Source organism: Labrus bergylta, chromosome 1, assembly GCF_963930695.1.
Source record: "Labrus bergylta chromosome 1, fLabBer1.1, whole genome shotgun sequence".
Classification (NCBI taxonomy): Eukaryota; Metazoa; Chordata; class Actinopteri; order Labriformes; family Labridae; genus Labrus; species Labrus bergylta.
Window position 1 is genome coordinate 7,823,081 of NC_089195.1, and position 21,634 is coordinate 7,844,714.

Consider the following 21,634-nt stretch of genomic DNA (forward strand, 5'->3'; position numbering starts at 1 on the left):
CACAAAATGTGCAATGGAGGAGTTGTGCAGATATGTGCATGATTTTCAGTCTAATATTGCTGTGAGTCATGACTGTCTACAATGAGTGCCTATAACTAGAAATGTTTCTCTATTGCACAAGATTCTCTATTCCTGACAAGTTGATAAAGGTTAACATTTTATTTTACAGATACAGTGTGACACATGCGAAAGAGGAGCCATGCCTAGCCATGGATGAAGAAAAACTCCAACATGCAAGGGTGAACGATTGGGATTGTGGATAGTTGTTGGTGTTCAGAGTCTTTGTAATTTCATATGTATGTTCTTTGAAAATGTTAATGTTTATAAGAAATGTAAAAACAATGTCAATAGTAATTTTGTATTCGTGACTGATTATTAATATTTGAAAAATGCTTGAATGTGTATTTATTGCAAAGTATTAAAAGTGCAAAATGTAGCTGTGACAGAGCAAATCAAATTAGTACTGTCACATTCAAAACATATCAGAATCATTTTCTACTTATGGAAGAATTGTTTTTTACAAGACATCAAAGTCAGAAAAAAGAGTCATTATCGTGATTTATGAGGGACTTTGACAGTGGATTTCTCAAAAAGTACACAGTAAAAGTACTCCATAGTACATGTGCACGTAGTATAGGAAGTAATAAGTCCAACCATATCAGAATCATTGTCTACTTGGAAGAACATATATTTTTGTATTTCTTTTCCCAGGAAAACACCTTATTTTGAAAAACGGAAGTTATCGCAGACTCGCAGTATTATTCTCAAACTAATTTCACCGACCTCCGAAGCTATTCCCTGAACAGTATTTTGTTTGCTCCCGTTTCATACACGTGTATCTCACAGCCATTTTTATGGCTCATTTTACTTCGGCATTCATCACTTTTGCCTGGAGAAGGAGATTAATAACGGGTCAAAATCACTCTCTCTGTCTCCTGCTCGCTCTGCAGTCCGGAGCATTTACCATAAAGATCAGAATACGTGGGCACTTCACATTTAGGGGCGGCTCACTTAACCATGTAAACTCGAGGAGCGGCTGGCTTCACCGCAGTGTTTTAAGCGTCCGTTGCCATGGTTACGATAAGGGGAGGAAGACACCGAACAAGCGTTTGTACTTTTAGCGCACTTTAGCGCAGCGATAGCTTTGTTGGCATCGTTTATTTTCGCTGCATTTGTTACCAGTGAGAGTTTATTTTTCGGTAGATGGAACTAATGAGCCGTGAGTCACCCAACAACAAGCTTAGACCTCTTATTCATCCAGGTGAGCGACAGCCATGCGTGTTTCGGTTCACTGAATATTCCTGCCTTCCTCTCTCCTGTTCTGAGTAGGCTATCCCCACGTGTCGTCACACTTTCACTATCTGTCACTGAACTCCTGTATTCATAAGATGTCCAAGCATCAAATACAGTTCTTAAAACGGACCTTTAAATAGTGAAGTAGGAGTAGCAGTGATCAAGGTTCATCGATGTTTATCAATGTAATGTTGTAGCTGATGATAGTGTGGAATCTGTTAACGCTCCTGTGAGGAGTTTTTAGCTGGCTATTAAACATACTGACATTATTATTGACGTGCAAAGGCAAACCAGACAATCACTGACAACATGTGTTAGTAATTATTGATGCTTGTAAGCTCTGCTGCTGGATAGATGTCAGATGAAGTGAGTTACAACACGGTGAAGAAACTGATTCTGTTATTTTCCACAGTGAAGATTCACAGTGAGTGATAGGATTGACTGCTGAAAGATAGAGGGTTGACATTTTTTTAATTTTTTTAAATCTACTTTCAAATGTACCTTAGCAACGAGAGGCTACAGCAGGCACTGAATACCACACAAACCCAAAGTTCCTCACAGGTGTTTTTTTTTTATTTTTTTATTTTTTTTTAGAAGTTTTGTTTGGGTGGTTGCTTTTATTGGAGAGACGGGATAGAGGATAGAGTAGGAAATCAGGGAGAGAGTGAGAATGGGGAATTACATGCGGGAAAAGAGCCACGGGTAGGATTTGAACCCAGGCCGCCCTCCTCAAGGCATGCACCCTTTGGTCATGGGGCGCACAAAAACCAATCGGCCACCTTCGCGCCCTCACAGGAGCTTTACAGTGCTGCTAGATATTGCGTCCCCTGGGGCATTAATATAGTTTTGTCTATTAACTCTTAAAAGAATATATAAAATGACGAGTCTGCTAAAAGTTATCCAATCCCTGTCGTAGGAAGAAGTATAATAATTCCCCTTGAACTATAGAGTAGAGTTAAAGTACAAATTGTGTATTGTGCAAGTGCCTTATATTGTTATAAAGATGTTTTTTTTGTTTTTTGTTAAAAGTACTTTACTGTATTGCATTACTGTTCAGAGTAGGGCAGTAATCAGTCTGTGTGGATCATTAGAAGGGAGAAGTACAAAAAGTCTCAGCCAGAAAGTGGGTCAGTATCATCATGGGCATTTGGTACTTTGATTTCAAAAGACATGAAAACATTGCAGCGTTTCTTTTTCCCTCAGGGGCCAATGGCATCTCATGTCCCTGGCAAAGCAAAGCACAGATACTGAGTCTGTATCAAGAAATAATGTAGGAAGAAAGGTGCAGGGAATAACAAAAGCTCGAAAACATCAACAAAAGGAACACACTCGACAATGACTAAAGTTCCAGGTGCACGACTGCAACAAGAATTAAAATGAGACAAAGTCCACTAAAAGTCCTTCAAGTTTCCTTTATCTGGGCAAAAGCCGCAAGGCCTAGTGCTGAAACGTGTCCGTTGTTGTTTTGTACGCTGCTCTTGTCTAGATAAAGGGAACTTGAAGGACATTTAGTGTGCTTACTTTTTTTGTCTCAATAACAAAAGCTCAAAAGCCAATGTCTACAAATGTTTTCTGTGGCTTAAATCAATATCAGCTGGAATATAAAGTCATTAGCAGAAATGTTTAACTACACTAGTGTTTCTCTTTAATTAATATTTCATTGCATCGTGGTTGTTAGAGCACTTAATTTACAGCACAAACAATGAAGTGCAACAACTTTATGCTCTTTATATATTTATGATATAAAGATATGAAAAAGGCCGAGCCAATATCAGTTACATTCCCATCTTTGTAAGATATGTCATAAATAATGAAAATCTGGGAGTGCAGACATAACAGAGACAAACATTTTGTAGCATTCAGTTTGATACATAGCCTACACTGTTCCTTTTCTCTCCTCCAGAGAACAAGAAGCCCAAAGCTGCAGAGGAGCAGCTGGGTGATGATCGGTCCAGCAACTCTGACCTCCAGACTCTGGCCACTCACCCACAAGATGCTAATAAAGTACACCTGCTTTAGTATTTACTCTAGATAGATATAATGCAAAAGATTTGTTGGTCTGTAGCACTCACATCGTGTAGTTTGAGTTGAACGTGTTACTGCATACATGTGATTGTGTCTGCAGCTTCACATCCCAAAGCCACCCAAGACGCAGCCAGATGATGGAGCGAGAAAATCTTTTCCAGGGGCTCAACACGTGAATCTGGAGCCAGAGCCCCATCCTCTTAGCTACACAGGTTAGCTTTTTACCTATACACTCATGGACGTTAACATTCAGATTTTATTAAGAGAGGAAGTCATTCCCTCACAATACAGACGTGGATACATTTCTTAAATGGTATATTTGTGTTTTGATATGGTCACACTATGTTTACATCCTCAGAAAGATATGTTCAACTCTGGATCAAGTGGGCACATCTTTACTTAACCTTTATTTAACGAGGAGGAAAGTTGTTGAGATGAATCGTATATTTTCTTGTCGTGGTTAAGACAGGAAGCTGCACAATTTACAACGATTCAGGCAAACATGGACAACCAGCTAACTATGAGATACATGAGTATATTAAAAGACAAGACATAAACAAGCAAAACAGCAAATATCAAATTCAACCACATTAAAATATATATTAAGCAGAAAATCTAAAGCCAAATGTACAGTCTGCTGCCAAGTGATTAAAAATCACCTTAAAAGCATCCAATGTGACCAGCTCTTTAAGTGTCAGGTCTTTCTAGAATTTGTTCCAAGGAAAGGTAACAAGCAAACTTAAACTCCTTTTCCCCGAATTCAGTTCTGACCTTTGGAACGGGCTGTAAGAATAGGAAGTGGGACTGAAGATTGTAGGTCTCTGTACTCTTCTGACTGATGTAGGAAAGAAAGTACGAAGGAAGCAGACCTGAATTAGTCCTGTAGGTGAGACTCATGAGGTCACAAACAAAAGACCGTGTGATGCTGAATCTGAACTAACCTCATTTAGCCTCTGGCATCTCTCTGTCATTGTTTAGATACTATTGTGTGCAAACTGTATCCTCTTTCCCCAGATTTCATTAGTTCACCAAACTTACAAAATCTGAGGATGTCAAAGGAAATTAACTAACTTCTGTCTCAAGCAATAAAGAATTTCATAAGAAAGGTGGTTATCATCCTATTAATAATAGGCTCTTTGTTGTTCTCTTCTCTTTCTGGACTTGAAGGGCTTCAGCTAGATCACCAAGGGACGGTTCTTCCACACAGCATCCTGGGTAGTTTGGAGGATTTCAGGAGCTATCTGGAGGCCAAAGGGGAGACAGAGGTAAAATCAGGAACAATATATGAATATATATATTTACCGTATATAAAAAAAAAAAGCCCATCCAAATATTAGGCCCAGTCCCTTTTCCTAGCCTGGTGTTGCTGCACGTTTCGACATATTAAGGCAGGTCTCGATTGAAGGCCTGGATGCATTTAGTGTTGAAATAGTTTGTGGATTAAAATTAAGGATAAAAAGTAGCACCACACAAAAGGTAAAGATACACTTCAACATCTGGTTAAGGAAGACAGAATAATGTTCTTTTGTATAAAGGCTGTGAATCAGGGTTGTTTGCTGTCTTACAAGACAACATCAAATTAGTGATTTATTGAATTTACTTGTTGATATCCTCATTTGCACACAGTTAATTACACAGTTAATTATTCTTTCCCATCTTTGCTGTGCACACGTTTTGTTTGAAAATAATGAAAGGCCTGTCTCATATTGACTCCTGTCCCAAATAAAGGCAGGGTGCTTTTATAGACTGAGGGAAATCTCGGGTTATTCACTTAAGTTTTTTGGTACTCATATATGATAACAATAATAATAAATTAGATTTATATAGCGCTTCTCTAAATACTCAAAGACGCATAAATGTGAAGACATTCATTTTTAAGCTTGCAGTGTTGAACATTTAAACCAAAAGCAGCTCTCCCTTAGTAAACCACCCTATTGGTCTGAATATAAGACAAGGTTACAATTGGTGTCCAGCCTTTTAAGAGCCAATAAAGCTTCACAATAGGCGGAGCCAAGATCAAAACGGCTCAAAAGTTCATCAAGCTAACCTACAATCTGAGAAGGAGTTATGATGCCAATTTCAACATAATCATCATCATCATCATCTTTATTGCCAGACTCAGGAGTCCATAAGAAAACATATAAAAAGCCAGCAAAATAAAAACAAAAGGTAAAAAGACGTACGGACAGGCAAAACATCATCATCATAATAGTCATCAATGCAGCAGAGTCATTAAACAACTGGGCAGATGATGTGCCCGAAAGAGAGAGAGAGAAGAGAAGTGGTTCCTCAGAGCGCCAGCTTCCAAGAGGTTGACAGGACAGTGTGTGGACATGTTCCTGAAAATGGGAAGAAGGTACGCAGCACCTGTGCTCAGACTTAAGAGAAGCTACTGTCTTTTAGCGCTTCGTGATGAGTTTAAGGACTAAACAGGCCCCGGAATCTGACAGGCATCACTGACCACACATCTCAATTTTTTTTAATATGCCAACAGCTGTCTCTGTACACAAGAAAGCTGAGAGAGCAGTGGTTGTGAAGTCGATGGAAAGGATTGAATGATGAATTTATTGAATTTAAATGTGACAAAATGATACTGAAAATATGATCTTATTTAAGATGCGTGAAAAACAATAACTTTTTAAACAACAACAAGAAGTCTTGTCAAAGAAATAGTCTTTGGAAAAAAGTGTGTGTGTGTGTGTGGGGGGGGGGGGGTCGTCTTATAAACAGGGTATTCCTTAATTTGGGCAAACATGTTAATAGAAATGCTGATACAACTGTGTGTGTGTGTGTGTATGTGTGTGTGTGTGTGTGTGTGTGTGTGTGTGTGTGTGTGTGTGTGTGTGTGTGTGTGTGTGTGTGTGTGTGTGTGTGTGTGTGTGTGTGTGTGTGTGTGTGTGTGTGTGTGTGTGTGTGTGTGTGTGTATTTCCTTCCTCTAACATTCAGTTGGTGAAGAGTATACCAGAGTCTCAGAGGGATCCAGCCTCTGCGGCTTCTGGTAGGCCTCACACTGATGCTGTGGAGAAGGATAGTGTGACCCCTTCAGGTTTCAGAAACATTCAGAGTAACGCTCTGCAGCACTGGCAAACACACATGAGGCAGCGCAGACAGCAGCAGGACTTCTTATCTGGTGAGCTGATTAGAGAGCGCAAAACCTCCAAATCCTCTTTAAAAATCCTTCAACATGCAATTTAAATGGTATTTCTTATTTTTAGCAAGTTAAAGAGCAACCTATGACTCTTTGACTTGAAGTATTTATTCATGCCATGACTCTGTTTTCTTCCTCCTCATTAATCCGCGGCACTTCTCTCTGTCAAGACCTTCTGGATACGCCAGTGGAATACTTACTGATGAACCAAGCAAACCATTTCAGAGACATCCAGGAGCAGAGGGAACTTTTAAACCATGTCATGCCACTCGTCCACTCTGGATTTGTATGACACACTTTCACTGCCATCTGTCAGACTCGTATCTTACATCTGTTACAGTATGACTACAATCCACAAAGCTCTAGATTTGCTTTCTCTATAGCATCTCTTTGAGTGTGATGTCTTGTTTCCATGTTTTAGGGTTATCGGGTGGGCAGTGAGTTTTGGAGCCTGCCCCAACGCTATGGAGACGAAATGAGTGGCTTCACAGCCACTCTGACTCAGACAGAGCAGGGCAGACGGGAACCTGTCACACATGTTGGGCAGCCAAGCAGCATACGCCAGGAATCAGGTACATTTTTTACCCTCCTGCTGAGAGCTTTCTGAAGTGAGGCTTAAACTGTCAACACTTTGCATGAAGGTTGGCCTCTTCTGTTTGTTTCCCTTTGCTGGCTGTGTTCTACTCTAATGCAGCACACCTGAGCTGGCTGGTTTGGGAGTCTACAAAGCAGACCCTGCTCAATCTCCTCGGGCCTCTTCTCTCCTGCATACTGCTGTTAACATTTGTTTGTTTGTGCTTTGGTTGGAGTTTGATACTCCTCACTGATCTAACACTGTTTAATTTAACTAATTAATTTTAATTACATTTTTAATTAAACTCCTTTGAATAATGTTGCCGACTATGTGTGGTCTCCCTCTTTTGTCACTGCTATGTTGAGCCAGGTTGTGACAAGGGAAACTCCAAAGCTTCGACAAATAAGCTAAGAAAAGAAGATGAATTATAGAGAGAGACGTTAAAGCTATTTTACGCTACGTGACTTGTTTTATCTAATCGCTAGAAGACAAGAAACCGCTCTAAAATGAGAGTGACTCTGTTATCTCTGTGTGAAACTTTCATCCTCTAGGAATCATGTGTGATGAAACTCTGCGTCCGGCCTCTCGAACCTGGGAGCAGAGTGCATACTTGCAGCACCAGTACCAGGAGCTCGGAGAGGTTCTGAAGGAGATGGACATCAAAAAGCCGGTAAAAAAAAACAAACCATGCAAACTATTGCACCAAAAACTACTTTGGTTGAGTGAAAAAGAGAGCATTGAGAGAGGGCTAATCTGCCTGGCTCATATGGACCAATCACAATTCAGTTTTGTAGTGTTGCAAAGAGACAGAGAGATGCAGCGGGAGCTTCACAAACACATAGGCTCAGCAATGCACACACACAAAGCACTGTTCCACCCTGCTGGCTCCAATGTTACGCATTTCCACTGTCTTACCCCCGTAATATTTCAGACTGCAGATCAGGGACGGGACGACTTTGTCCCACCGTTCGGCCTTTGTGTGTTACACATTACAGACTTGACGTTACAGAGGCATAAATAAAACAGACATCAGTGTTGGCGTAGATGTTATCTGATATACATTAAATTAAAACTTTACTTGCAGGTCGTATAATGCAGAAAACAATGCTTTGGGTTAAAGAAAAGGTTTAATGTCATTTAATAATAGTTTATCCCGCAGAACCTTGTTACTCTGTACTTTACATTGTCCTCAGCACTGTTTGCAGCACGTGTAGAAAAGTATCATACCTTTAGCAGACAGGGGGAAGCATGACAACCCGCTGACAATGCAATAACAAGACGAGCCAATTAAAATCTGAATTCACAACTATTTGTTACATTTTGATTCATCCATCCATTTTTTTATACCTGTAGCTGATCCCTGCTGTTATTGAGCCTGGGTACACCCCGGGCTCATCAATCACAGGGCTTAAACATAGAGACAGACAGCCAGCCACATTCACACCTAAGGGCAATGTAGAGTCACCAATTAACCTAACGAGCATGTCTTTGCACTGTGGGAGGAAGCCAGAGTATCCAGAGAGAACCTTCTTGCTGTGAGGTAACAGCCCTAACCACTGCACCAACGTGCCGCCAGGTTTGGTTCAATCCAATGCAAATTGATAATAGAATCCCAACTAATGTTTGGATCTGAGAAAAAGGGGTACATTTGGTGAGAAATATGAAAATATGGTATTACCGGCACAGAAATCTTAGCTCTTTTGTACATCTCACTTCATAGGCCTAATGAAATGTTGCTGTAGCAATTGAACAAAAGCTGATGAAATTATGGTGTAGACGCAGAGTGCAGTATCCAGAACAAGCAGAAAGGTCTCACTAAACTGGTTTCTGCGTTTGACTACAGAAAAATCAGGCCTTCGACTCAATCAGGCCTTTGACTAGTTCGCGCGGGATTTAATTTAATTAACAGGATTAATTAACGACTGAAATTAATGCTTTCTTTAAAAAAAATCCTGATTCATGCATGCACGTGTCTCTAGGCGTGGATAAGCCTCTGCAGTGTCTCCCTGTGGTCTCACTGAAAAGAACGACCCTGCTGCGCCTGGCAGACAGTTCAGTTTACATGTCAAAAGTAATATCCATCCAAAAATGTAATTAATCATGAGTACCTTTTGAAATTTAGCAATCAATCGCAATTTCAAACTTTTACCAATTCATGGCTCTGCGGACAGATGCTCTCGTATGTTTAATGTTAAGATTGTTTACACATTCGGATTGATTAATCTCTACGCCCCTAAACGTTTCATATTCTTTAGTAAAAGTTACTAGACAAAAACAGTCCCTCTCTCAGGACTTGTATCGTCATGTTGATTGATCTACTAATCCTCTTAACAATAAATATTTTTCATTTAAGCTTAAAATGTTATACTGACCTCCATAGCATGTGAGTATATCCCCTCTTGTATCCCTATTAGTTTCAGTGTTGGTTCCAAAAAAGTCACTTGAAGGAGGCAGTACACTCTCGTGGTAAACTCATAAATAGGCCGAGGCAATATCAGTTACATTCCCATCTTTATAAAGTTTTGGCTGATAAGTCGGAAGAAAATATGATCCCATGCCCATAATAGAAACATGAGATGGAGGGTCCGAAAATGAACACCCGCCAAGCGCCAAATACGGTTAGATTTTCCATTTGGCGGGTCCATTTTACAGACCTACCAGCCACATAGCTGGTAAATGTTTATACCTGACAGTCATGTATAAAAACTATGATGGGTATTAAGCACATTTGATGTAGCTGCAGCTACTTTTCCCTGCTCCTCTGCTGTATGCATGTTGAGATACACCAGATCACATTACTGCATGTATACACACACACCAGAACACCAGCCACCACGCAACAGAACACAGCTGATGCATGATCTGTATGGACCGAGTCGGGAGCACACTTGATACTGTAACAAATGTGTATGTGAAACGAACAAACAATTTGTTGTTTTTTGTATTGAACTTTTTCATCTACCACTGTGGCCATCCTGGTCAGTAATTCAAAGAGTTAATATCGAACACTGATGGGATGTATCATGGACTTTATAAGACGAAACAAGTTTCTGTTTGATAAAATAATTAATCAAAAGAAAGTCCATTAATCTGCCTTTATGAGAACATTTATTATGTCATATAGATCTTTCTCAAGGCAAGGTGCTCTAGAGAATAAAAATGTGACAGCAGCAGGTGTTTATTTTGGTTACATTTGTGATGTTGGATCAGTATAATGGTGTACTCCAACATGCTTCCAGTTTTTGACATCACAAGTCGAATACATAAACATATTATTCAGCTTTTTTAATTATTTCTATCAATATATGAGAACCTAATTTCATCTGCGCAGTGCAGATCTAGATTGCACATGTTTTGTGCAACAACATCATTATTGGCCCGCTGGTTGTCCAGGCACCTCCACAGGACACTCTGTCCCTCTGGATCTGCTATCAGCTCATGATCAGTCTGTATCTTCACAAACAGCCTCTGATCATCCTGTTCTGGGTTTTCTGTTCAACAGCCAGCAGAACACAGACGAGGCGGACAAGCACGTGTACATGCACGGGAAGGAGAGGCACATTAGCATAAACGTGTACATGCATACACGCGCGTAAAACTGTAATATTTGCTATTCATATGATGCTTTATTGTTTTACCTGGAAACAAATAGTCACATCTCATCTGCATATTGAGATTAAAGCTTCTGTGAGGAACTTTTATTTCAACCGTGGCAACTTGTGTCTGCAAAGCAGTGCATCTTATCTCTTGCTGATCTTGTCTTGTACTTGTGAAGGTCATGTTTTCTGACTAACCTCATCCTAATTACTCTTCACAGTCAAATATGTCACTCACAGTAAAGTCTTTTTAATGGAAAATATAAATTAAGGCTGTTTGGACCATTTGCTTTCAATGTCCTTGTCTGACACTGACCTGAAGGCAGAGGCATTAAAGATAACTGTTAAAATAGTCAATAGTTTCATAACCTCGTCGTAGGACCTTTAATGAAGCGCTGCAGTCTTTCTATAAACACTCATATCTGTTTACATCCAGCTAACACAGAAGGTACAGTTATGAAATCTAGATCGTGTCCAATTGTAGCGAAGCACTGTTGGGGTAACGGAGTCTAAGCAAAGGGGCCGATCTTGCCTTACTGCCCTCTCTGCATCACAATGACTCCATCAGAGGGGGCAGAAGATGAGAAGGGGGGGGGGGTAAACACTGTGTCCTGCACAGCCAGTTCCCATTTAATCCTATTAACACAATAAGTAACAGGTGCTGATTAAGGAAAACGTTTATTCAAATATTTTTTTTTCCCCTCTGCTCTCAGTCTGTTTCCTTCTCCCACTATCTTTTCTTTGTATTATTTTACAACACGTGACAATCAGTCACACAGCACAAGACAGACAGGGTCATCACAGTAAACAGCATGCTTAATATCATATGACATTGTAAAAATTTAAAGGGGTCTAAGAGTCTGTATCGAGTATTCGAAAAAAATACATTGTAATAAAGACATCACTTCAGGTTACAATAAGAAATCCAGTCCTATTCTTCCCTTTTTCACACATACTCACAAACACACACACACACACACACACACACACACACACACACACACACACACACACATACTCACAACACACACACACACACACACACACACACACACACACACACACACACACACACACACACACACACACACACACACACACACACACACACACACACACACACACACACAGACAGACAGTGACATGAGATGAAATGTGTTCTGTCAGGCTGATGTGATGCTGGGTTGACTTGTTGTCTGAAGTATGTAATCACACATGGACAGAGACAGATTGTCCTGTCAGCAGCAGACTCGTCCTTGGTTTTGTGGACATGGGTAAGGAAAGAGGAAAGATGAAGAGAACAGAGCAGAGAGAACAGAAGAGTAGAGAAGGGGAGGGTCGTATTGTGGAAAGAACGAAATAAAGCAAAGACCTTTTTATTACATAATATTTGCATTATATTTTTGAATTCAAACAGTAAAAAGGTGGCTGTGTACTTTAGTTTACAGTCTTAATGCTAAGCTAGGCTAACCCCCTCCAGACTTCACAAAGGTTATTGTCATGTGTGTTAGAAAAACAAAGAGGAGGAGCCAGGTGCAGATGCCATAAACCAAAACATTAATTTAAACAAAAAAGCAAAAACTAAAGCTTACTCTTTTAAGTTTAACATTCATTTTGAAAAGGTCCGAAAAGAAACTCAGAAACACTAAAGACACCCTGAGAACGTAAGAATTTAACAGTAACAATACACACAGGATATAGAAAAACACGAGGATAAGAACTACAAAATAAAACAGGAAACACTAAAGACACACAGATCTTAAGAATTTAACAGTAACAACAATACACCGGATATAGAAAAACACGGCCCATTCACCTCTGTAGTGTAAATGACTGACAGGTGTCAAGACACGCCCCCTTGATTCGCATTCCTTCAAAAGGTCGACAACTTTTGACCAATGACACAACTGCGCTACAGACTGTAGAGTTTCTGAGAAACTAGCTTAGCAAACCTCTTAACTTTAGAAACAATCTATTTTACTTAACATTGTTTCATAAAAGAGATTGTTTCTTGAATTAATATTACTATTTTTTCTGGACTAAATATGTCTTAATTTCTATTTTGTGAACAAAATTATATATACACCCCCCCTGAGAGAATAATGCTACTACTGGTAATTATCATTATCATAAGCCTGAGTGTGGTAGTAATCTTTTCATCTAAATATCAGGGAAAAGTGGTTCAGTACAAACCGACCTCGCTGTAAGTAACATGATGCTCTGAACGAGGAGGCATTCAAACAGTATAGTTGGAAGAGGTTTCAGGACAGTGTGGCCTGGCGAAGCTTGAATTTAGCCATGGAAACTGGACAGTGTGCTGTAAAACACCCTGTCCTGTCCCATCAAAGGTTAAATTACACACCTAACGTTGTCCTCTCTGGTACAATTTGGATAGAGTGGAAAGAACATTAAACTGATGTTGGTCTGAAAAGGACTTTAGCCTGTTGAAGGGGCATTAACATAACAACGATTTGTTTTCCTTTACCTCCCATGCAGGACATCAGTGGACTGGAGGTGATTGGCTCTTGCAAGCCATTTACTCATGTCACAGTGTGCTGTAGCCCCTCGTTGGAGAAGGAAGAAGAAGAGAACAAGAAGATGAAGGAGAACCTGTGAGAAAACAAATCCTTACTGTTTTACTGACTGTTCAAACATCAGAACTGAATATGTCAAAGTCCGTCCTTAATGCAGTCTATTCTATTATTACCATTAATTCAATGGTGCACTCAACAAACTAAAGTTGGGATAAGCCTACTTTGTTGTATTATACAATTCACTTCAGATTCACTTCAAACACTTTTTGTCCAAAGCGACGTACATCAGAGAGTAAGTACAACACAAGCGAGGATCTAAAGAGAAGGAAGTGATGTCAGTAAGTGCAAATGAACAGCTTTAACTCTGATCAGACACACAGGTTCTGACAGGAAGTGACCAGTGGCAGAGCATCGACAGCTATTCTTGAGAGTTCTGATCAGCATCAAAACCATCCTAACTAACGTCATTGTCATCATCAAACAAAACCATCATCATCATCAGTGGTCTAAAACTCAAGACCGATTTTTGAAGGTCTCGGTCTCGTCTCGGAATCAAAATCATTTTTATTCAGTCTTATCTCGGTCTCAATAGAAAGGCTATTTTTCCACATAATTTATGTGATTAGGAGGAAAACGCCTCTTTCTAGAACAACAAATAACTTCAATTCATTTGTAGTTTGATTTTTATCACCCGGTTACCGTCCCAGTGTTACGGTCTAAGTCATTAACAAGCCCCTTGATGATTTTTTTGTGATATTTATGGTCTTGGTCTTGCCTCGGTCTCGCCCTGCATTGGTCTTGGTCTTGTCTCGGTCTCGCAGCACTCTGTCTCAGGTATGTCTTGGTTTCGGTTAGTGTGGTCTTGAGACTACAAAGTGACAGGGTTACAATAAGAAATATAAGTGTGTATATCTTTTCATTATAGTAGAAAATGTCACTGTTTAACACTGTTTTACTTTTTTTCCTTTGTTGTAAGGCCAAGCTTAAATACTTCACTGTGAATCATTTGTACATGTTATGGATAGATAATGTGGTCTTTCAGGAGTGGAAGAGAGCTCAGTCTGACTAATGACAAAATGACTCAGTCATTGACCAACCTGTTGACTGAGTGGTGACTGCTGTGTTCTCCACAGGGATCCACTTGCACAGTACATGGATGTTCACTCAGATGCCCTCCTCGTCCCTGCTTTAAGGTTCTGTGGTCAGCTCGCTTGCTGGACTGGAAACTCTATCAAAAACCAGGTACAGAACGACCATACCACAGTGAGTTGTTCTGCAATTATACATTTAAAACCAGGTAAACTTTCAAATAGTATTTTGTAACTCAGAGAAAACCAGACATATGTTAGAGACATGTATTTAATTAATAATTCCCTTGTTCCCTGTTAATCTTGTTTTCATCTGTTGTCCTCATAAATGCAGTTTGGTTTCCTTTCCCAAAGCTCTTGCTTCATCAGTATAAAGTCATGTTAGTTGTACTAGGTATCTTCTTTGTCTGTTCCCTGCCTCCTCATTTTTGTCGCTGCAGTTTATCAAAAGTCAGCCCTTCCAGGATTTCAGTTTCTTCCTAAAATTCTCTATTTTGTGACAGATTTCTGAAAAAGTTGCGATTCAAATTGCAATATTTTCAAGTTTTACTGTTTGTAACACATCACACATCAACTGTGAGGGATTAGAACAAATGCTTCAATAAAAGCCATCTATTGGCTGATGTCGCTTTACATCACCTCTGGTCAATTTCTGTGTCAAGATGCAAAATAAAATGTGTAAAACATGTATGGAACTCATGTACATTGCAAAAAAAAAAACAATCGAGAATTAAGAATAAAAGTAAAAGCTTGCAGGCATGTTACCTTCCAGATGTTTAAAGACACAGGGATCCATACTCTCTGACTTTTGGAGACCTAAAGGGGCCAATATTTAGAATATCAAAGAAGTGAATTTGGTGGCGTACATGATGGTTACTATAAGATAAAAAATGTGAAAAATCTCTGGTAGCTATAAAAACTTTACTTCTATTAAAACTAGAAACTGATAGTTTTGGTTGCAACAACTTGGGAACTCTAGAATATTCAGAGTACAAAGCGCGCAGTAACAGAGCTGGATGATTTTTTCCTTTTTATCGATGCTACGTGTAGTACAACATCATTACTGGATCAATAAAAGAGTGTAGTGGAACATACTGGTGAACAGAAAACATAATGAAGCAGTTTTATTCCAGCTGTGTTCTCACATCCGCTCACCCAGACTTTATGTGATTAATTTACGGAAGGGAAGGCAGGAAATAAAGAGGGAAACATTTGACTGTTGACCTCACCACAAAAAAATCAGGAAATTTTCAGGAGTTTTGTGCATGTTTGAAAGCACTGTGACACTGTAATTAACTAACCAAGTGTAATATGTTATTTGCTTTGCTACCTCTGACCCGTGCTTCTCTCCTTCTCACTCTCCAACGACTAATTGATCAGGGAGAAGTAGGAATCAGTGCTACCATAATGTTTGAGACTCTGGCTGGAGAAAGAGCCTCCTCTCATCTGGATCTACACAATGAAGGCAGCACGGCCATCTTCTACAGCTGGCAGCAGCTTCACGTGCAACACAGCTTCCCTAACCTGCGATCACAAACAAAGGGCTCACACTTCTACTTCAACTCGTCCTCTGGTACACACAAACAACATCACCTGCTGATACAGTCTTACGTCACACACCGTTTGCTCCTGTGTCAGCACATCTTTCTGGGTCTTTCATCCAGAACTGAACCCGCCTTTCTGCTTTCCATGTTGCCCCTCTCCCACCCCAGCTGTTATCTGTCCAGGTGGCACCCAGCGGGTGGAGTTTGTCTCTAAGTTGATGGAGCCAGGCATCAAAAGCGAACTGTGGCAGATTAACACCCACCCAGTGCTGCTGGGGGGAGCCTCCATGCAGGTCACACTGAGAGGGGTGGCTCTGTACCAGGACACAACCGCAGACCAGAGGCGGTTCATAGAGGTGCTGTACAATAAAACTGAGTACCATAATGAGACACAGAATGCATGGAAACTCTCGCTCCAAGGTTTTCAGAATCAGTCATCTTTCTTTTTTGACCGTGTTTCTTCTGTTTGTTTTGAAAGCAGACAAAGCTGGAAAAAATAGTGACGGTGAAAATGTGTCGGTCGATTGTGTACGAGATGCTGCAGGGGGTCAGGACCCAGGAGAGACCCAGTTCCCCTGCAGAGCTCTACGTCACTGAAGAGCAACGATTTTTAGTGAAAAACCCCAAGGTAAACCATACAGGGCCAAGTCATTTCCTTAAAGCATCTCACACTAAGTGGTAAGACATAATGTTTTTATGCACACCATCTGCACAGAGAATGATTCATTTATATACATTTTGTATTTTCCATTTTTAGTGTAGTTAAAACATTTAAGTCATTATGAATCTGGGCTATCCAAATTACTGTCCACTAATGTATCAGATGTTTGTCTTTGTTGTAGTCTTTTATTTACTGTTGGAAAGAGAATAATCAGTCCGTCACTGCTGGTTCCTCCAATCCTGGATTTTATGTTGCTCCTCACTCATTTTAAACTCCAGCCCTATAACCTCATCATAATTAATGATTGCACATCAACTGAATATAGATCATCGCTGTTAATATCCTGAGCCACACAGTTTACAAAAGAAGTTATGTTGCCGTGGCAGCAAAAAAGTTACACGACATTTCCTTGGTTTGTCGGGGTGGTCATGACATTTGTTTTTAAATATAGAACCCGTCACGATCCTGCAATATGGTTACAAGGAGGATTTCTCCTAACCAAGCCTCACATGTCATGAACAAATATGAAGCGATTACAGCTCTCTTCGCCTTTCGCATTGTGCATTTTCATTTTGTATAACTTCAAAGGCAGGAGAGTCTCACAGTTATTACATGAATCATGGTTGTTAGAGGAGGATAATACCACCCTGTAGCCTCACGGTTATTACTGTTCACACGAGTTTGCTGTCACGTTTATGCTCATAACAGAAATGACTGTGTCGTTCATGGTTGTAGTTGCAGTTCCTTGACGAGACAGTGGAGGACTTGAAGAAACTGTGGCAAGAAGTGAATCCAGGACACACATGGGATCTCTCTGTTGACACACTCCGACAGGTAGAGACATTATGTTACAGGTAGTAATGACAACGTCAGGAAAGCAGATGTAAGGTGAGGTAAGGCGAGTTTATTTATGAGCACTGTTTGAACAATGAGAATCTAATCTAAAAGTAAATTAATATTATGTTTTATCGGGGTATTGATTGAACCCTTATTGCCTTGAACTCCTTCTATTTTATTGGGCCTTAAACCCGTAGGTGTAAATCAACAGGTTGATTTTACACCGCAATGATTCATTAAATGTTTACTGTAATCGCCCATTCATCTGTTTCTCTGCTGTAGGCTGTGCTGTCTCAGCCTGATCAGGCATCGGCTCAGGAACGGAACCTGACCCAGCTCAACTCTCTGCGTCTGCAGCTTTCTGAGCCCTCTGTTCACAAACACAAACACCCAACAGCAGCTGCTGCAGGGTGAGACACAGTCACACATGACTCATGTAATATCTCTTCTGCAGCATCTTGGCTCTGTCATACACACACCTACGCCCCACACCTGCGCTTGAGACATGACAAGTTTGTGTGGTGTGTGCTGCCCCCTGCAGGCTGCAGCTGTGGAGGAAACTGCTGGACGTGATGGACGACGAGGCCAGGTGTCTCCAAAACCTGCTGTGTCTTCCACAGAGAGACACATGGAGCTATAAAAAGGAGGAATCCCTGATCTCTCATGCTGGTCAGACTTGCAGAGTTTCACTCAGACAAATTTTTGTGACGATTTTTTGTAATTATGCTGCATATGATTGTGTTTTTTTTTTACATCCCAGAAATGGTTAATAATAAAGATGAGACAAGTGACAAAAAGGAAGGAGATGCCAAGGAGGAGAGGAGTGGGATGAGGTCCAGATCCAACAAAAGAGAGTCCAAGTCAGCATCAACTGAAAAAGTAGTGGAGGTGAGGGAAAAGGTGTTTGTGTTTGTGCGACTGAATCACTGCTGTTTTCACAGAGACAGGCTATGCTGTGTTTTCTCACTTCTAAGATTAGTTTAATTATGAGCGTGAATAAGGCATCACATCTGTATGACATGACACATGTCACTGCAAGAGACTTCCAGCTGAGCCAACTATGAGTCAGCAGCTAGACTCACAATACGCTGTCATTTCATCATTTATACATCTGCAAATAAACACACTGATTCTTGTTTTTTTTTTTGTTACCATGGACTTGCATCCAAACAACTTTTTGACTTACATGCAATATTATTTTCTACAGACTAGTTTGCAGAGCAGCTATTCCAAATCCTCACTAAATGGAAGGAAGCTAAATACCTAAATCCAGTGTTTCATTAGAGTAGCTGAGAAATAGAATATAAAAGAAACCAGTCCTTTTCTTTTCATTTGCAGTGTGGCTGCCTCGGTAAGATAAGAAGCAATAACCATTCGTTCTTATGCTAATTATTGTTTTCTTGCTCCCACCTGTCCTCAGTATACCCAGACTTTTGCATTATCCTATACCTAAATCAGAGTTGTAGAATCTTGAAATATACTGAGGACCTAAATGGACTGGTTTGGTTAAAAATAGACGAGATGCTGCATCCTGTTGGCACAGTTTGTCAACACATCCACAACAGTCTAGGTGTGAATCTGGCTCTGGACCTGTTGTGTTTCCCTCCCTGCTAATGGTTCACATTTCCATTGTCAGTCAACAAAGGCAAAAAAAAGAAGGTAATATCACATTTAGAAGTAGCCTAGAGAGACACAGTCCTTCTCTGTGACTGTGTTTTGCTGAGTGATATTTCCCTCTGTGTGACTCTTGAGTCATGAGTAAGGTACAGCCTATTACTCACAGGGTGCCATGGTAACAGAACACTGCGTGAAAATGTGCACCTGCTCTCAAATTGTGCGCCCAGGGTGTGAATTAATAGCACCTTTACCAGTTCAAGCCATCTGTTGTACACACACACACCTACACACAACAACAGCTACGGTAGCTCAAACAGTCACATAACGTGACAAATTAAAGGATATGTGGGAGGCGAAAAACAATGCAGAAGAGAACGTTATCATTCTGCAGTGTTTCACACTCATATATTTTGCTAAGTTGTTCCTTCCAACTTAGTTTGTCTGTCTGTCTGCCTTGAATCCGTCCATCCCGTGAGCAGGACAGTAAGAAGAAGGGGAAAAGAAGGGATGAAGCAGCAGCGAAACGCTCCAGAGGAAAACAGGAGAAGGAGTCACCGTCATTGACTGACTGCCAGATAGAGAGCGATAGTCAACAACTTCCTGAAGATGATGAGCACAATGAAAAGCCAGAGATGACAGAAATGTACACAAGACTCCTGCACAGAAAGGTCAGTCTTGTACTAATCTCTTAAAACAGTTTTTCAGTTTGTTTTATCAGTGCACTCTCCTGATTTTACACTCACAGCTCACTAAATTTCATCACTAGAAGTACCACTCACCCTGTACAAAAATCCTTCTTGTTAAATATTTTGCACAACATTCTTACCTGAGGGCGTCGGACAGGAGTCTCTGTGTGGAGTTTGCATGTTCTCCTTGTGCATATGTGGGTTCTCCCTGGGTTCTCCAGCTTCCTCCCACAGTCCAAAGACACTGTTAGGTTAATTGGTGACTCTAAATTGGCCGTAGGTGTGAATGTGAATGTGGCTGGTTGTTTGGCTAGGGAACAGTCCAGGGTGTACCCCGCCTCTCGTCCAATGACAGCTGGGATTGGCTCCAGTACCCCCTTGACCACAAACAGGAAAAAGCGGTGTAGAAAATGGATGGATGGATTCTGATTTTTTTGGGTCAATTTAGTTAAATTTACATTTGAGAAGTATAAAATCTATTTAACATACCACAATGCATATAGTAAAATGTATTTAGTTTGTACAACTGGACAGGAAATTAAAAACAATTCACTATATGCCTATATACCGTATATAGGCAATATACATAGGTATTTATATATAGGCTTTGTATTCTGTATATACTTTACATACACTATATAAAATACATAAAATGTCTCGAGGTTAATGAGGTTAAGAAAATATTAGATTATAGTGCAAAAAATAAATGTTATAATGTACTTATCCATGTTTGTCGCATGTTTTGTGTAAACTGTCTCAGCAATAAACCCTCAGCTAATTCAAATATCCATCTGGGCCCAAATTAGGAGTTTTTGAAATTGGTTCAAATATCCATTTGATGATAGTAAAAAACTGTCCAGTTGCAGAATGGGAAGTGTAGGAACTTTTGAACACTATAGGGCATTGTTTTTCAAAGTGGGGGTCCTGACCCCGTCAGAGAGTCACCAGGGGGTGCTAGGGCGAGACTCTGAGGGAAGAGGGCCCTGAAACAGAAAATACTGTTTACATAAAAATACATTCAATAAAATGATTGAATATGATTATTTATGAGGAAATATGAATAGAAGTTGTACATAAGTTTCATTTATTATTTTTTTTATTGGTGAAATGATTTGAAAACAATGGTGACACTAACAACAAAACATTAAGAAGGAAACTTGACAAAAAACTATTATTATAATAGAATAATAATAGAATACATTTAGTGATTGCAGCGCAGAAAGAGGAAAAGAGAGGATAAAAAGTAATTGTATTTAAGTAGTGAAATTGAGACACACACACACTAGGAGACAGAAATGTGACGAGTTACACTGTGTACATGTACAGTCACTTAGTTTCTACTTCTCATCATAACCATAATGATCCTAAAGTAGGCTACCAGTGGTAAGGCAGAGATCTGACAATAAGAAGTAACAGTGACTGTCAACAATAAACATGAGGTCGTATGACAATAAGTACATTTTTGAAAATGCCTTCCTAATGTACAAGAAATTTAAGCAATTTTGCAAGAGGGGAGTCCCTGCCAGAGGCTATGGTATACTATATGAGGGTCCTTGGCTTGCAAAGTTTGGGAACCCTGCAGCACGAGGGATTTTAAAAACAGGATCTTTGGCCTTTGTTGCTTTATTCACATGTTTTGTTGATCCTGATTCCCCTGACACTTGATCACCTCTTCAACTTTCTAGTCGGCTTATTCTATGTACACTCACATTAATGTGTATTTGTTCGTCTATCTGGCAGGTTTATGCTCTGATTGAAGACCTGGTGGACAACCTGTGTGACCTGATGGATGAGCTTGATAAGAGAGATGAACATTAACACACAAGAGAGGCATGGCCACGAGAGCTCGCTTAATACACACACCCTAACGTCATAAACATGGGATTACGTGGGATCTATTATTGTATTGTAAAATCAATAAACGTTTATCGCTTGTTGCACAGTGGCTTGAATCCATTCTGTCTCAGTCACACTCTCACTCACTGTACCGCTGAGTCTGCAAACGACGCGCACCCGGTCCCTGCCTCCCT

The 21,634-nt window shown here is 40.1% G+C and overlaps 1 protein-coding gene across 1 annotated transcript; it reads left to right on the top strand.

The window, feature by feature from the left end:
* Positions 1 to 1,062: 1,062 nt before the first annotated feature.
* mycbpap (mycbp associated protein) lies at positions 1,063 to 21,541 on the top strand. Its single transcript, XM_065952774.1, has 19 exons — positions 1,063 to 1,261; positions 3,197 to 3,297; positions 3,419 to 3,530; positions 4,486 to 4,583; positions 6,266 to 6,449; positions 6,638 to 6,753; positions 6,889 to 7,039; positions 7,593 to 7,711; positions 13,134 to 13,249; positions 14,305 to 14,413; positions 15,640 to 15,832; positions 15,972 to 16,159; positions 16,285 to 16,431; positions 17,200 to 17,298; positions 17,584 to 17,711; positions 17,843 to 17,970; positions 18,062 to 18,189; positions 19,398 to 19,586; positions 21,345 to 21,541. Exons 1-19 carry the CDS (start codon positions 1,204 to 1,206, stop codon positions 21,420 to 21,422), a joined length of 2,442 nt encoding a protein of 813 aa, XP_065808846.1. The 5' UTR covers positions 1,063 to 1,203; the 3' UTR covers positions 21,423 to 21,541.
* The last annotated feature ends 93 nt before the right edge of the window (positions 21,542 to 21,634 follow it).